Here is a 16,724-nt window from a genome sequence, read left to right as displayed (position 1 = left end):
GGAAGAGAAGTGAGAAAACTCATGGATTGAGGTAAAGACAGTTTAACAGGTAAGGCAAAAGCCCTGCACAAGCAAAGCAGAATAAGGAATTCCTTCAGTGCTGTTAATGGTCAGGCAGTTCAGGTTCAACCATCCTCAGCACAGCCTCCATCATGTGTAATGGTGACTTGGGAAGACAAGTGCCATTGCTCCAGACATTCCCCCCTTCTCTCTTATTCCCCCTGGTTTATATCCTGAGCATGATGCCGTGTGGCTTTGGATATCCCTCAGGTCAGTTGGGGTTAGCTGTCCCTGTGGAGGATATGCTATAGGCAATTCCAGCTTTTCCTGCTTTTGCACTTAAAGCCTCGTGATTCTATCCAGAGCTAGGTCGCAGAGGGAGATTTGTGTAGTGGACATGAACTAATATCGCACAGATATGCTTCTTTACCCCCGTGCTGGCATGAACTTGATTACCAGAAATCTTCTTTAGCCCAGGGCTGTGCCAATCGATGCGTCATGCTTTGACTGAGAAACAGGCACCTCTGCATCTGCATCACCCCTGCATTTATAAAACATTCTTTATAGTAAAAATGGATAGAAAGTTCCTTACATTACACACAAATATACCAGTGTGCCCTGGGCAGCTTGTGATGTTCCAAAATAGCTTCAAGGCACTGCTAAGCAGAAGCAAAATGTAAATGAGACATGAGATGCAGTCACTTGGAAGTTCTGTCCAATCTGAGTGCGTATTTCTACAGATTTGATAGGAATCTTCTTAACTGGAGAAATTAGCTGTCGTGCTGTAAGTCATCAGTCACTGATTACCCCACTTGCTCACTCGCATCTTCTGTGTCACAGAAGTGTGTGTGGCTACAAAAGAGGTAAAAAATCCTGTGGCACTAAAGAACATAGAGGCTTTCTTGCCTTAGCTTCACAGCCTTGATATCTGTGGCGGTTTATTTCTCTCTAAAGAATTCTTTAAGTTTGACATGTGGAATTGAATCTTACTGCAGTGAAGAGTGATCTGTTGGCAGCACCAGTGACACAGCTGCTTGTGTGGAGAAGGTACAGCTGATAGCACAGGCTTTTTGCTGGGCTTTGTGTTCCCAACCTGCCCTAAAATCTGTGTCAGAAGGTTCTCATGGTCTGTGTGGGTGAGGCAGACAACAAAGTGACCAGCCAGAGGTTATGCTGGCACAGAGTTAGGTTGGGAACTGTTATTGTCTTGTCACTCATGCTATTAGTGCCCAGTTTAGTACTGCTAAAATATTTGCATGTACTTTGACTGATGCTAAGCAAGTAATATCCACCTATGGAGCTGCTGGAGCAAGTCCAGAGGAGGGCCACGAGGATGATAAGAGGGCTGGAGGACCTCCTGTATGAAGACAGGCTGAGAAAGTTGGGGCTGTTCAGCCTGGAGAAGAGAAGCTGCGTGGAGACCTGATAGCAGCTTCCAGTATCTGAAGGGGGCCTGCAAGGATGCTGGGGAGGGACTCTTCGTTAGGGACTCTAGTGGTAGGACAAGGGGTAATGGCTTTAAACTTAAACAGGGGAAGTTTAGATTAAATATAAGGAAGAAGTTCTTTACAGTGAGGGTTGTGAGGCACTGGAATAGGTTGCCCAAGGAAGTTATGAATGCTCCAACCCTGGCAGTGTTCAAGGCCAGGTTGGACAGAGCCTTGGGTGACGTAGTTTAGTGTGTGGTGTCCCTGCTCATGGCAGGGGGGTTGGAACTAGATGGTCTTAAGGTCCTTTCCAACCCTAACTATTCTATGATTCTATTTACTAGATAAGGTGATATCAAGCATTCAGTAGGATATGATAGTGTGCTTTGAATGTGTTTGATTAAAATATAAGCAAGATGATATAAAAGTAAAGGCATCAAATTGCTCCTGAGAGAAAGAGCCTAATCATTCTGTATTGTGTGGAGGAGAACTTGTAAATGACTTTCCTTTGATGGCTTTGTGTAGCCAGAAAGCCATGAGAACAGAGCTGTGAAGGCCACGGCCACATCTGTACCAAGCCAGCAAAATCTCCTGAATCTCTCCCCAAAGAGATTTTGTAGATACTTCTTTTAATTTCCTTGCAGTTTGTGGCTCATTCCAGTTTCCTGACTCATTGTCACTCTGGTACAGTGATACGCCGAGTTTTCCAACAAGGAAAACAAGGGAGTGGTGAGTCACTGGCTGAATTCATATGTACTTGATTTGCTCTATCATTATCTATGCTGGTTTTATTTATTTTAATTAGTTCATATACAAAGTCTCTGAGATACGTTTCGTTGCATGAATTAGCTAGACTTGTTAGTCTTCTGGATAGATTAGAAAGCCAGAAGACGACCAGAGCTTTAGTGGCAGGCCCACTTCCTTCTGCTGTAGCACGTGTAAGGAGAGCATGAATGGGGGAGTCTGTTTTCTAAGATTTGAATGAGTGAAATAATAATGTTCTTAGTTTTTGAGGTTCTCCTCTTGGATCTGAACGTCTGTTAATGCTGCTGATTAGATCTAAGCCATCACAGGAGCAGCCTTTTGCCTTAGTAAGGGTTGTGTTTCACTTAGGTTAGAGCAGAGGTATTGCAGTGCGAAGTGTGCCTGGGTTTGTGCAAGTTAAATTAGAAAGAGGGTCTGAACTGAGTCCTGAGCTAGAGATGCTCATATGGGAGAAAGTTCTGGCCAGCTTCATCTGAAAGCTGCTAATGATTCCTGTTGTTTCACATGACTAATACAAACCTTAGCTGCTACTTATGCTGTTGGTTGTTTAAAGTTGTAACAGCTTCTGATTTTTACCTTTCCACGTCAAGGAATCCTTCCAAGTCTCCATGAATAAGTATGTTTTTAAGTTCAGGTCTAGGTGCCAATTCATTTCAGCCTGTGCTTTTAGCTAAATCATGTCATTTAACTGAAGTCTTGCCCCAGCCTGTGGGAATTGCCAGGCCGATGAGGATAGGCCAAAGCTGGAATCTCTGTGAGAGATGAGGTGGGGGGGGGGATCAGGGATCTCAGTGTAGGGAGCTGTATGGTGGGGCTGGAAGGAGACCCAAGTGACACTGTGAGCTTTGTCTCAGATTTGTCCCATGGCATTTTGCAGTTTTACTGGTGAGAGCTGATTGCGTTGGATCATAAATGGAAAATCTTCCATGTTTGGGAATTTAAGCTGTTGGGCTCCTGTTGGCTGAGTATTCCATGTTCCCCATTTGACAAGGGCTTCCTTCCCAGCAATAGGCCTGGGAACAGGCCCACACTGTAATTATGGAGATGAAGGATTTGATGAGGGTGTGGTTTTGCCAGTGAGGCACCAGTATTTGGCAGCCATGGCTGCATTCACATTCCTATTTGTTTTGATTGTGTTTTGAATCTGAGCAGGACACACTGTCCTGTGCTGCCTTCCCCAGACGCCCTGACCCTGTGCTAATGATGCCTTGTGCTAATTGATTCTACACCTGATGAACATTTTTCACCTCCTCCTGCTCTTGCAGGCAATTTTGTGCTAAGATTTTGCATACAACATTACAGTGGAGTTTGAGCTATGTTACAGGAACCATCATTTATTACTACCCAGCCCCTGCCAGAGAGAGAGAAGTTGGGTTTTAATGTATTTTCTTCTCCAAGCCCTTGGTTAATTGCATTCCTTATTTTTCTTTTCCTAATGCATAATTACTTGCCGTGCAGGTAAGCCAAGAGCCGTTGGGAATGAACAGCTCAGATACATCCCTGTGATATTACAATAATGATAAAAACATTGAATGGAGAAAGTGGGTGTGAGAGGTGGTGCCAGTCTCTGAGGATAACACTGGATTTGATTCAGAATGGGAATGTCACGACAAAGCAGACAGAAGGTTTTCTCTCATTTCCAAGCAGTAGGTACAGCACCAACTTACCCCAGAGAAAGCCCACTGGGGGTAGGCAGCAAGTCCTCTTGTGTCAGAGCTACACGTATACAGCCTTATGGGTTTGCTCCGCATTTCAAACATAGTCTGCTGAGACAAGCCTGCACCCCATCACCTTTCTGTGTATGCAGGTAATGGAAGGCTCTGGCTGGCTGTGAAGGCTTTGAACTCATTCTTACCTGTACTGCGTTGTCAGTAGTTGTTTCATGGCCTGCAAATGGCTGCAGTGCTGGGCGCCAAGACCCTGGCTCAGTCTCAACTTCGGCTTGAACGGCTGTGCTGGATTTCTCTCTTAACATTACTCAGGGAAAACTCTTTCTAAACATGCCGCTGTGGGTGTTGGCAGTTTCTTTTCAGTGTTTTCTAGGTCATGAGTTTCTTGCATGCCAGGGTGAGAGATCTTAGGAAAGCCTTGTTTTGATTTGTCTAGTTGCTGGTTTGGCTTTGTTTGTTTCATTTTACTCCTGCAATGCTATTTCAAAACCAAAGGCTATTTCACCAGTGCATATTGTCATGTCACGCAACAGTGGAAATCAGTTTTGCAGAAGGAAAGTCAGTGTCTATGTCCCAAGGAAGCGCTTGTCAACGTTCTCAAGCAAGATATCACCACTAATTTATTGATATTTTAAGAGCAGGCCTGCTTCTTTTTGCATGTAAGACACGGAATGCTTTCATGGCAATCCAGAGCAGGTAGCACTGTGTTTCAGTTCTAGTCTTGCTAATTCTGGTAGCAGTGGGAATTTACGTGGAGGTACAAATATCAACAGGGCTACCATGGTGGTTTTCTGCAGCTGAGTATTTAAATAGGGTCCAAACTGTGAAGTTCGTGTTTAAGAGCCAGTGGGTGGCTGAGCTGAAGCCAGCTCGTTTGAAGCTCAGGGCTGTGTGTGAACTGCAGTCACACCTTGGGGTTACAGTGAAGATACAATCACAGAGACCTCAGAATAAACTTCTTTCCACCTAATCTTTTCACATGGCTCTGAACAGACAGGTGTGTGCACCACTCCTCTGCCTCTTTAATGCCTTAGCAGAAGCAGGTTGAATATGGCTGCAGGCATGAGGAAGAGCCTGATGGTAGGAAGGTGGCTTGTGCCTTCAGTGGCGAGGAGGCCAGGACTTGGCTATCCCTGCTAGTTACCTCCACCTGAGGGAGCTGGTCCTGGAAGAAGCAGGGAGCATAGCCTGGGAAGGAAATGCCTTGATAAGGAACAGAGGTAGGTAGCAACAGGTCGTAGAGGGAAAAGAGTTGTTGGTACAGAGTTTGCTCTCACTTTTTGGGAGCAAAGAGAGTGTGAGTCCGGGTTGTCCTCCATCTCCTTTGAGGATTCCCCAAGGAGAGGTGCAAATCCACAGCTGCAGTGAGGCAGTGGAGAGGGTGCTGGGGGCAGACATGATTGTGGTCAGTGACCAGCCTACAGCATGTAGAAAGTTGTGTGCTGGTTCTTTCCAAGCACCATAATTTTTCCCTATTAAAAGATACCATTAAAAATGCATGTGCTTTTTAAGTAAGTAGTTCTGTTGGGCAGTGGTATTGCAGCATTTAATGAATGTGCACTGGCATTAGTGATGCAAAGCTGGAAACCTGTGGCTTTGATTGTGTAGCTTTGCACCCTGTGCACAGGCTAACCCTGTATTTGAAATCAAATCACAATGTTTTGTTGAGTGGAAACTGGGGCTCTCCTAGGGAAGCTCTAATGTCTTTTTACTTTGAAATAGTGATTTCATTGTGGCTTAGCTTCTGAACACTGTTTCTTACCATGGCGACTCTTTACTCATATATACATATAGATGAAGAGCCCATTTCATTTAAATATAGAAGATAATCAAGGCATTTTACACGCTAGATCTGCTGTGTAGTTCTGTAAATGATGGTTAACACAAGAAACACCTGTACTCAGATGACCTTCTGTTTAGAGCATTTTTTTACCCCGTATCAGATGACCTTTCAGTCCTGTAACTGTTGTTTTGTTGTAGCTCTGGTCAGGAACAGAAAGTTCACCTAGGCGAGAACCTACCTCCCTGTTTGAAGCCTGAATCGCACACTTCTAGCAAAATTCGTCTTTCCCAAAGCATTTCCCCTAAATCAGAGTTAACTTAGGCCATTAAATGTGGACCTGCATTCCAAAAGCCTCAGAATCAGGTCTTATATTCACTGTTTGTGAAATGGCTGTTAAAAATGGCAACAGTGCTCTGGATCCTGCACTAAATCCTAGAAACCCTCTGATGCTGTGAGTGGATGAGGTCAACTAAGTTCCTCATCCCCATTTACTTAACATTCCCTCCCTATCTAACACTCCACACCCAAAGACCTTTTGTCCTCCAAATTGCTCTTAAAAGTTCTCTTTGTGCCCAGTGCCCTCAAAAATCCCGTAACTGCCTTGGTGGCTTTGTGAGGTCCTTAGACACTAGCATGTCTGGCCTAGTAAAGTCACCTAGATAGGGCTACAGTAAGTAGTCATTCTGTCTGGGTTGGCTGAAGTAACTAGTCATTTCTCTGTCTCGGTTTCCCAGTAAATCCTGTCTCTGTGCCCATCTTGATCAGCACTCCTGGCTAGGTGCTGCCTGTGTTTCATCTCAAGCTCTGCATCAGCATTAACATTGTCTGATTCAGCTGGGAAAATACTTTGGAAGGTTGGCACCATGTTTGCTGTGTGTTTGTTCAGTCCTGAAAATGCCAAATGTGCTTAAGAAATAATAGGTGATAGCACTAAGGAGTGCCATGTAGTCATGAATACCTCCCAAATGGCCACCAGCCCTGCTGAGAGGGTGTCTCGGGAGCAGTGGTGCCTGTTAGCTGCTCATGGCTATTTTGAGATCCTCCTGGAACACAGGTATGAACTTTAATCCAAGAAAGACCTTGTCAGCCACATGTAGTGGCTTCTCTTTCTTGAGTTGCATGAGTTTTGTGAGACACCTGGGAGCACATCTCTGTAAGCAGCATGATCATCGTCTGCAGCCTGGCTCCAGCTCTTTCTTCTCATCTAGAAGCAGAAGGGAAAGTCAAAAGCTCTGTCATTTCCCTATATTCTCTCCCCTAGTCTATCATTGCTTAATTGTATCCTTAAATCTTATTGAAGTTTGGGCTGAGTCGTTGTTATGGTGAGGTGGAAACAGAGCTGAACGAATATAAGAGGGCAGGAGTGTGTTCCCCTGTGAGCATGCTGAGCAGGAAAACTGCCACAGGAGAGAGAAACTCCTATCACTTCAGAGATGAGTTGCATCAGCTGCTTGCTGCTGCCTCTAATTTAATGTTCTAAATCCCATATCAAAACACCTGTAGACCAAAGAGAATATAAACTAGACTTGGAGTAGGAAAGCTGTGTCAATTAGACATGCAGATCTCCCTTAATCATCTGAGACCTGCTTCCAGGCTCACACAGGACTTGTAATTGTGGTTCTATATTGTCCTGTTGCATTGACTATCCACAGAACCCACTTCCCTCTCTACCACCAGAATAAAGTTGGAGGCTTAATCCAAGGTGGCTACACTTCAGTGTCCTAAATATATTTCATTTGTGGCTGCAGTAGTTCAGGCTTGTAAAACACATTATGATCCCTAGTGGAAAAAGCACTATAGAACTGTAAAGCTGTGGTCACTGGACAGGCAATTTCTTTGTAATGAGCTAGAAGACCTCTGCTTTACTGTGTAGCACTATTATAATTCCTTCACTTGCTGTTCTGCTTTCTGATGCAAATCCCAAAAAAATCTTCTTTCTGAGACTGTTTTCCATCCCATCCTGGGCTCTTGATCCTCATAATTTTGGTGCTTTAGTGTGCCTGTGACATGCTGGCATGCCTGGGAATACGCTTCTGTAGGCAGGGCAGGCACCTTTCAGGGTGGTAGATGGAGCTCTGGATGTGCATGTGTATTCCATCATGGGATGAGGAGCACAGAATCCCAGTGTAGCTGGGACTGGAAGGGACCTGTGGAGATAATCTGGTCCAACCATGCTGCTCAAAGGATCTCCCTCCTCTGACAGCTTTACTAAGGCAGGGCTACAGCTCTTAATCTCCCTTTTCCCATCACTGAATTAGTCCCTTTGGTATCTTGGGGCAGGATGGTTGGTTGTGTCATTTTGCTTCTTGCACAGGTGAAGTTCTGCTCTTGGCTTGCTCCTGCCCATTGAGCACCTGGTGGTTTGGAAGGTATGAATCTTGCTTGGTGCTCAGTTCAGCACACAGGTTTCTACCATGAAACCAACATCAAGGTAGTCTCTGCACCATACAGTTTCGCATCAGCTGCTGTCCTCGCTGGAGTGTTTGCTGGGAGAGGTACAGCTGCTGCATTCCTGGATTTCATTTTGTGCCCTTTGCCTCTTTTCACTGGGCACCAGTGTGAAGAGCCTGGCTGTCTTCTTTACCCCTTCCTCTCAGGTATTGACACACATTGATAAGATTCACACTCCCTTCCCCACCCAGAGCCTTCTGGGGATTGCTGTAGGAGGTTGAACTAATGTTACTGAGCAGACATTGGTAGTCTAAAGCCAACCTGAATGCTGCCCTGTGTAAATGGTGACGTACGAGCAGCACAGAACAGGACAAATGAGCTTTCTTGCTTTTTCTTCCTTCTCTGTTTTATCTTTAGTACCTTTAATTTACGTCTGTTTTCTCGGCATTGTCCCAGGTGTCTTCTGGGAATAGCTACCTCAAGGTCTTGTATCTCTGTGAGTTTGTCATTTAGTGTGATCCTAGCAGACCCAAAAGCTAAGATATTTATGGTGCATGAGTTCAGGTTGCTGCTTAGTTGATGCCTGTGACCTGCAGCGATGAGAAGAATCACTTTGGAAAAAGCCTTGGATCAGGCTTTGAACTGGAGGTGAACTTTTGTAGGTGCTCAGTAGAGCTGGAGAATGGGGATTCTGGTGTTTTGGGGAATACAGTGGCCTAAATAACACTATATGGATGAACATATCTGATACCCCAGTGCTAAATCTAGCTGAACATGTAAACACTACGAAACCTGCTCGTTTTGCTTATGCCAACTGATATATTAGGAGTTCAGGGAAGAGGGAAGGTTGGTTTGGGCAACTGCTGGCAGTTACTTTAAACCAAAAGCGACACTTGGTCACTCACCCACCTTTACTAAGCTATTGAAATGTATTTTCTACATTTGTTTTGGAAATGAGAACCCCCCAGAACTACCTAAATGTGAAACTTCCATCATTGCTCCTATTGCTGTGTCATATCTCCTCCCAACAGAGATCTGTTAAAATTTGTCTTGGATTCAGTTTGTCTTGTGGAACCATCTCGAGCACCTAAAGCATAGAATCAGTTCTCTGTATGTCTGTAAAAGAACAGAAGGGATCTGGATTCTGCAGAAAACAAACAGAAAGAAAACTTAAGTAGAAAGGGAAGACCAGTTGCTTATGGTTTAGTGGTGGACTTGTCAGTCCTGGGGCAATGGTTGGACTTGATGATCTTGAAGGTCTTTTCCAACCCAGTTGATCCTATGATTATCTCCTATGATTATGCACCAGGATTTAATTCCCAAACTCTTTGCATGATGCTGTATCTGCTTTTATTGTAGTAGCCCACAATTATTGAGCGTGCATGGATAAAAAAGAATCCAGTGTGCAAACTTCAGAAGTTATGAGTCCAAACTACTGGACTTTGAAGCTTTGCTCATGCTTCACAGAAGTTGTATGCTTTTCAAAGGCTGAAAGCACTAAGTTTCTTTCTGTTTTCCTTGTAGGTGTGTTACTAGACATCCAGCAGCACTTTGGAGTCAAAGACAGTGGGGCTGGCTTGTTACAAACAGGTAAGAGGGTTTGTTTTCTTGATGGTTTTTGTAACCTTCTGCTTCTCAGAAGGGTGCTCTCAGATTTCTTCAGCTGTGGCCCTTGGGCACATTGGCTGTGAAATATGCTCTTAGGAAGATGCCTGAACATGAGGGCTTTTGCTGGTGGGCAGGAAATCAGGGATCAGAATGGCCCAAAGGCAAACCAACCTATTTATGACAGCTACATTCAAATAGGAGTCGGCTACATCCTCTATGTCAGAAAACTCATGATAAACCAACAGCAGGATCCTGTTTTCTCATTTCTAACTTTCTGTAGTTGGTAAGAAGTGTGATGTATGATGCCCTTCATATGTTCTAGAAAGAATCTGCTGAATGTATAGTAATTGGGAGTACAATGTGGCATGGAAATGTAAAACTCATCAGGACAAGTACCTGAGGATGAGAACTGCAGGGCAGGCTCACAATCACTGCATTCATGGAGCTCATGGATTAACAATATCCCTATGATTTTGGTGCTGTTAGCTGCAGACATTTCTTTCCTTGTGTTTAAGAAAGACTGTTGCAATTGTGATGTCCTTTTAACACAGAAGCCATTTGAATGTTGCAGACATCTATAGACAGAGCTGTACAACCCCAGGACAAACCCAGGTTTCTGACCTCTAGTCCTGTAGTGGTTTAGAGGAGTCGCTTTGTCAATAGGCTGGACTTGATGACATTGAGCAGCAGTCTCATGTAGTTGTGGCAGCAAATTTGATATTAATGGAGAGTTGAATGGACTAGCCAGAGAGCAAATGCAGGACTTTAAGTAGAGAACCCTGGTTTGGAAACTTCCTACAGAATTATTAGTTGGAGTCATAGATCTGTTGTGCTGTGGTTGTCTTGTCACTGTCATCTGTCTGAGGGAACCACACTGGAACAATTATGTCTCTGAAAAAAAATTAGTATTCAACTGGGATTAGAAATAGTGTGCCAGAAAGACATTTTTTCCATGCTTTTTTTCTTATGCTATCACAGTGGATACCAAGTGCCTGTGAGGAGCTTGTCTGTGGAACTGGAGCCAACAATAAAGTGTATATAATCATTCATTCTTTATGATCACACTAGAGGTGAGAATGTTCTGAATGTTCACATGGCCTTTGATTTGAAACTATGTGAACCACTGCAGTGTCTCCTCCTTTTTATTTGCTGCAACCTGTGTCACAGCAGGGTCCTCATGTGTGGCTACGGCTTCTTGGTAATGCTGCAATACAAGCAGTTAATAACAGTTTATATTAGACCTTTAAAAATGCTCTCCTTGGGGGATGGCAGAGTTCAGCTAAGCTGATGTGTGCTGCACGTGTCCTGAACAGAAGGCTTGAGCTTTAGAAGTGTTACTGAGTATTAGGAGCACCAATCAGTTAGGCCCAAAGTGGCCCTGGTTGTCCGTCAGCCTCTTTTCTACAGCAATTAGTTGTATTTATTTATTGTACTCAGAGGAACAAGTCCTCAATGTATCATTAGACACAAAGTGCCTTCAAGAAAACATACTGGTGGAAAATGACACTTGCCAAAGCTTATATTTAATCTTCATTCCCCTCAGTGGATTAAAATCCTTTTGCAGATGATTTACTGACAGCAAGTAAGAGCTAGGCTCCAACAGGGCATTTCATTTGTTAATTGCAAGAAAAGTGATTTATTTCTCTAGCAAACATATGGGGCATCTGAAAACAGCATCACTGAGGTACTGCAAGATTGCTGCTGAGTGTGCTGTGTTTAGGAACTGGTAACTGTTGCTTTAAGAAAAGCAACACTTTTGCCTGGTTTGTTGTTTTTTTGGTTTTGTTTTTTTTTTTTTGCTCATCTGAAAACTGAGGGCTTGATTTTGCTCCTGAAGTATGGATAATGATGTGTTAATCCCAGTTGCATCACAGGAAAAGAGTGCTCACGAAATCAAACATCATTTCCCGTAAGTAAGGGTAGGGGCACATAACTGGAAACTTCTTAAATGTATTACTTCAGTTTATCAAGTTTCTGTGTTGGCAACTGGCCCATGGCACATGTACCCTGAACTCTGGTGAAATAAAAGACACTGCCTTAGACCACCATATGAATTCTACTTTTAATCTTTTGTCTGACGTCTCTGGATGTGCAGATCTGAAGTAATGGATGCAGTATAAAAGCATTTGACCAAGGTTGCAGAGGAAGCCTGCAGTAGACCTGGGACCAGGACTGATCTCCCAGACTTCTACCTTAACCTTGAACAGTTCCCTTGCAAGCAGAGACAGAAATATCATTTGCTTCCCAAGAGATGGTCCTGCAAACTAACTGAGTGATGCGAGACGAAAGGCTGCTCATCCTGATTGTGTCCTCTGAATAAAGAGTGGATTAGTCCTCAGGTTGTTAATCCTGCATTTAAATGAGTCCTAAATGAATTTACAATGTTAATGAGGGGGAGTGAAATGTAGTATTCACTGGCAGTTCATATCACTTATTCAACAGGTTTTAAAAAATAAGTAAAACTAAGGCTGCACACAATTTTAGGAAGAGATGGTGCTGAAAACTCAAACAGCAAGGGGAAAAGCAACCCACCAAAGGCAGTGGATGATCCTGCATTCATACCATAACCCGTTCTCTCACTTCAAATATTCAAAAGCCAATTCATACACTCTCTGCTGCTCTCTGAAAGCAAAGGTGACTGCTTTCTTAGGAATTGCAAAGACAGGATTTGAATTTTTGTCATCTTTTCTATTAATCCCAAGATACAAGCTGCTCTTTGCCCAGGAGATATAATGAAAACTGGTCAGAGGGGCACTGTGACCTCCCTGTATGGAAAAATCACAGGGACACTCCAGCCTCATCCATAATGGAAACGAACAGAATGGGGCAGTCTCTGCAGCAAGGATCCTGTGACAGCAAAGGACACGCTGACAGATCACAGCTGCTGCTTGCTCAGTACTATTGTAGGGTAACACACATATAACTATGTTAATTCCAGAACCTTCGTTCTCTCTGGATGATGCTATAATTTTGAGCTGGTCTTCCTTTTTAAAGCACTACATGTGCAGTTAGATCAATATTAGTTAAGCCCACTGAGCTGTCCTGCAGGTCTGCAGCCGAGCTTGTGCTTTTCCCAGCTGGAGAAAGGATAACCCTGGCTGATCTCCAAAGGTGATGGAGCATCTCCTTGCCTGCTCGAGCTGTACAGCTGTAGTCAGTCAATACATTTATAAGCCAAGCCATACAAAAAGTGCTTCCCATGTGTGGAGTTAGGCTGGAGCAGCAATTTGGACTCACCAAAACACCAGGCCTCTAAAACCACAGTGACTGAGAAGATGAACAGCTGGATTTGTAGAACTGCTTCAAAATAAATTTATCCTTCCATATATACTCAGACCGTAGGAGTAGTGCCCAGGGCTGTATTTTGGTTTTCACTAGATTTCTTTTTCTCCTTCTGTCTTCAATTTTTGTGCTTTATTGCTTTGCCTGCTTTCCTTGCCCTTGGATTTATTTTGCTTTTTTGTCTCTTGCCAGTGTCTATTTAGCACACCAGAGCTCTAACAGTAATAGTGCCTGACTCTCAGTACAGTTTGTCTTCTGTAGATCTCAGGATGTTTTATATAGTGAGGCATCATGAGGCTTGCCCTTTTCTACAGATGGGGAAACCAAGAGAACCAGATGGGAGAAATGACCTGCCCAAAGTCACTCAGCAGGTCTGAGGCAGAGCCAGCACAAGAACTCTGGTCCAGCTCCTGAACATGCAGCATTCAACTGGGTTAATGCTTAGACCCAGAATTTTGGTCCTTGCTAATGGGCACCTTCATCTTCCACCTCAGTGGGGACTTCTGCAAGTGGAAACTGTGAGGCATCAAATGAAGGGTATGGTAAGAATTCCATCGAAATGCAGAGGGGAAAAGTGTCTGTCTTCAGAAAGAACATAGGGATGTCATCAGAGGAAACCGTGGTAACCAAGTTTATACTGTAAGGCCTAGAAGCAAGGAAGTGTAAGGAAGTGAGAGATCCAGAAGGACTCATTAAAGGTGAATAATCATAGATAACTGGGGTTCTGAAAAAACTTGTGTCTTCTCACGTGGAGAGAGATGGGCATTCTCCCAAACGCCTTTCAGCCCCTGGTTGCCAGGAAGCCTAGCAATGCCAGGTACTTTCTGAAGTCTAGTTCTGGGCTCCTTTTTTCCTGGAAGGGTCAAGTCCAACTAAAACTTCTGTTCACATGAAAAGCAAAAACTTTACCGACCTGAGTTCCTCTACCTTTTGAGCTGACCTCGTGTAACCTTGTGCTACGTTGCAACTTTGCAGGTGTGTTAGCAGCTCCAGTGTGCTCTAAGCATATGCAGTGAGTAGGGAACTTGAAATAGTGGAAGGCAATGATGGGATAAATCAGACTTGCTAAATTGAAGGGTTTTCTTTCAGCTCCCTTTGATTCCCATCATCTTGTCATTGGTTCATAATGACAGCCTGTGCTCTAGCGTTCCTTATTTATTCCACACAGAGATCACCTGCTCTGGATGCCAACCTTGAATATATGTATACTATATGAGTTGCAGGTGCTTCATATTTCTTTTCTACCATCTGCTTCTACCTGAATAGATCCTGTCTTGCCCCTCATCTGTGCTATGCATAAGTGAATCAGATCTTCATCTTTCGCTTCCTACTCCACCTGCTAGAACAGAGGAACTCACATTCCGGGCACTTTCCTGTTTAAAATTCATGGCTTTTCCTTTTAGGTGAGTAACTTCTTACACAAGAACACCTCCCAATGCCCTGGTATCTCAAGTGCCCAACCCAGCAGGCAAGACAGAATACTTTGTAGTTGCTCTTCTTGATTTATTGACTGCAAATGGTTTGGACCACCATATCCTACCCAGAGCAAGTCATGTCACTGTTATCTTCCCTTCCCCCAACCATACTAAGCATTCTTAAATCCAGGTTACTTCTCTGGCAATCTGGGACATGCCAGGACAAGGTGGAGCTCTCTTTTTGCCAGAAGGAGACCCCTAAGGTGTATCAACAAGGAGCAAAAACTTTTTTCCCCATACCTGATTTTGTATCATGTTTTCTGAATTCCTCCAGCCTTCATCAGCATGCTGCTGATCTAGGGGTTAAAGAGTTTGTGTAGGAGAGCTCCAGCTTAAGCAATAAAGATGAAAAAGCAGGGCTCTGCATTCAATATGTCCTGATTAATATTGTGACAAGAGTAGGTCTTTTACTTATCAAGGTGGAGTAAGTTAAGATAGTCCAAGAGCCTGATTATTTCCTGCTTAAGTCCTTTACAGGTTCCAGCAGTCCTTTTTTCCTGTGTGCTAGAATGTTATCTGCTGTGCTAAGAATCCATGGCAGTGTGAGGGGCTGATTCATGACAGCAGTTAAGCCTATGTGGAAATCTCTCTGCAGACAAGAATGAAAGTACTTCCTTGAATCAGTGAACAGGTTACAGGAAAGGTGTTTGTACTCCCGTGCACCAAGGACCCATAAAGCTGGTGTTTACAGTATGCACTCCCACCAGGAAGCCCTAGATTGCAAAGTAAATCATGTCTGGTGGAATAGAAGGGGCAGGGAAGGGAGGGAAGGTGTCCTTATCTTCTGATGGGAGGGAAAGGCCTGAGCTAGTGTCGTGCTTTGGCTTTTTGTTGCACATGTCAGCAAGTGAGTGCAGGTCACTAGAACAGGGCATCTCTCTCCAGATAGGATTGTCTTCAGTAATATCTTGAGTTTATGATACTGCATGGTCACTACCACAACATAACAATTTATTTCCTATCCTGTCTTCCTGCTTTGTGGAAGGAAGGTTTGTCCTAACTCTTGCCCTTTCAGACAGGGCAGGTGCTCGGGCTGGTTGTTGCAAGAGAAAATTGCACTTGTGCTTCCTGTGGCAAGTCTGTTCTCTAAGTAGATATTGGCCTCTCTTCCCTTAGGCTGTAGTTCAAGCACCTCTTGCCAAGGTTGTGTTGGCTTCTGTAATTTATTATAATAATGAGGGGAAAGATTTCCCACAGATTTTAAAGAAGTGGTTATCCTTCCACCCAAAGCCCTAACAATTTTTCACACAGCCTGTCCATCTTCCCCTGCACATGTTCCTCAAACCTCAGAATTTCATTCAAGCTCTTTATAGTGGAAGATGGGATTTTTGGTGGTATTGTGTAATTCTTGTAAAAAAAACAGCTTTCTCTTAATACCAGCTACACAATGTCACATAGAGGCATCTGCACTGTGTTTCATGCTCGTGTAGTTCAGAGGGGCGAGTCTCTGAGTTTTCATTATCACCACATTGGTGTTGGAAGAGGGAGATGAACAGTTGAGTTAAATTAGCAGTTACTTTAATGCAATTATTAGACATCTAATGGCTACCAGTTGCTGGAAGAGAGGTATGTACTTATATTCAGTACTTCATGAGTAGCTTACTCTTTTTCCTTGCTTCTGCAGTGACACTGAGAGCTTTTGGTGGTAAGTGGAAAACCTGCTTATCTTTAATTCTTGCTTTTCTCTGAGCCTGTAAGTTTAATTTTCAAGTATGGTGACCAGAAGAGTGTTTGTATATGGTCTAAATCAGAAGGAGCCCTGTATATCTTCTCTGTACCCTGATCTAGGTTTGTGCATACAGTTGTCACAGATACCTATTGGGCCCAATTTAAAGGTGTTAGCCCAGAGGGGGAGAGTTGATTTTCAGGGAAGTTGGATCAGGGTCTTCTGTGAACTAGGAGTGCAAAACCAGAACTTTTATAGTACATTTTCCATATTTAATATGCTTCATCCCAGGGGAGCCATAAGTGTTCTCTCTTTAAAGATTTATTTTAAGATTGTTTTAGTTTTGTGTTGTCTCCCACACCTGAAGCACTCTCATTTTCCTAGAGCACAAACCTCCAATTCTGCAGGGCAGCATACGGTTGTGGAAAATGCAAGCAGCAATATTCATCCAGAGATCTCAGATCAGGTGATGGAGAGGTCAGATTTGGTCTGTGCCCACTGGGAGTTTTCTAAGTCAATACAGTATGGTTGGAAGCATTGCTTTTGGAGGAGGTGTGACAGGCTGAGAGAGCTGGGCTTGTTCAGCCTGGAGAAGAGAAGGCTCTGGGGAGACCTTAGTGCAGTTCCCAGTGCCTAAAGGGGCTACAAGAAAGACTT

The 16,724-nt window shown here is 43.8% G+C and overlaps 1 protein-coding gene across 1 annotated transcript in view; it reads left to right on the top strand.

The window, feature by feature from the left end:
- The window catches only part of SPNS2 (spinster homolog 2 (Drosophila)), a 113,934-nt gene that overhangs the window by 26,195 nt on the left and 71,015 nt on the right, over positions 1-16,724 (top strand). Inside the window, exon 2 of the mRNA XM_010011082.1 lies at positions 9,561-9,626. Within this exon, the coding sequence (XP_010009384.1) occupies positions 9,561-9,626 (66 nt within the window). The remainder of the gene's footprint in view (positions 1-9,560; positions 9,627-16,724) is intronic.

This window comes from Nestor notabilis, unplaced genomic scaffold (genome assembly GCF_000696875.1).
Source record: "Nestor notabilis isolate BGI_N333 unplaced genomic scaffold, ASM69687v1 scaffold153, whole genome shotgun sequence".
Classification (NCBI taxonomy): Eukaryota; Metazoa; Chordata; class Aves; order Psittaciformes; family Psittacidae; genus Nestor; species Nestor notabilis.
Note: the sequence above shows the minus strand (reverse complement) of the source record. Positions and strands in the feature narration are given on the sequence as shown.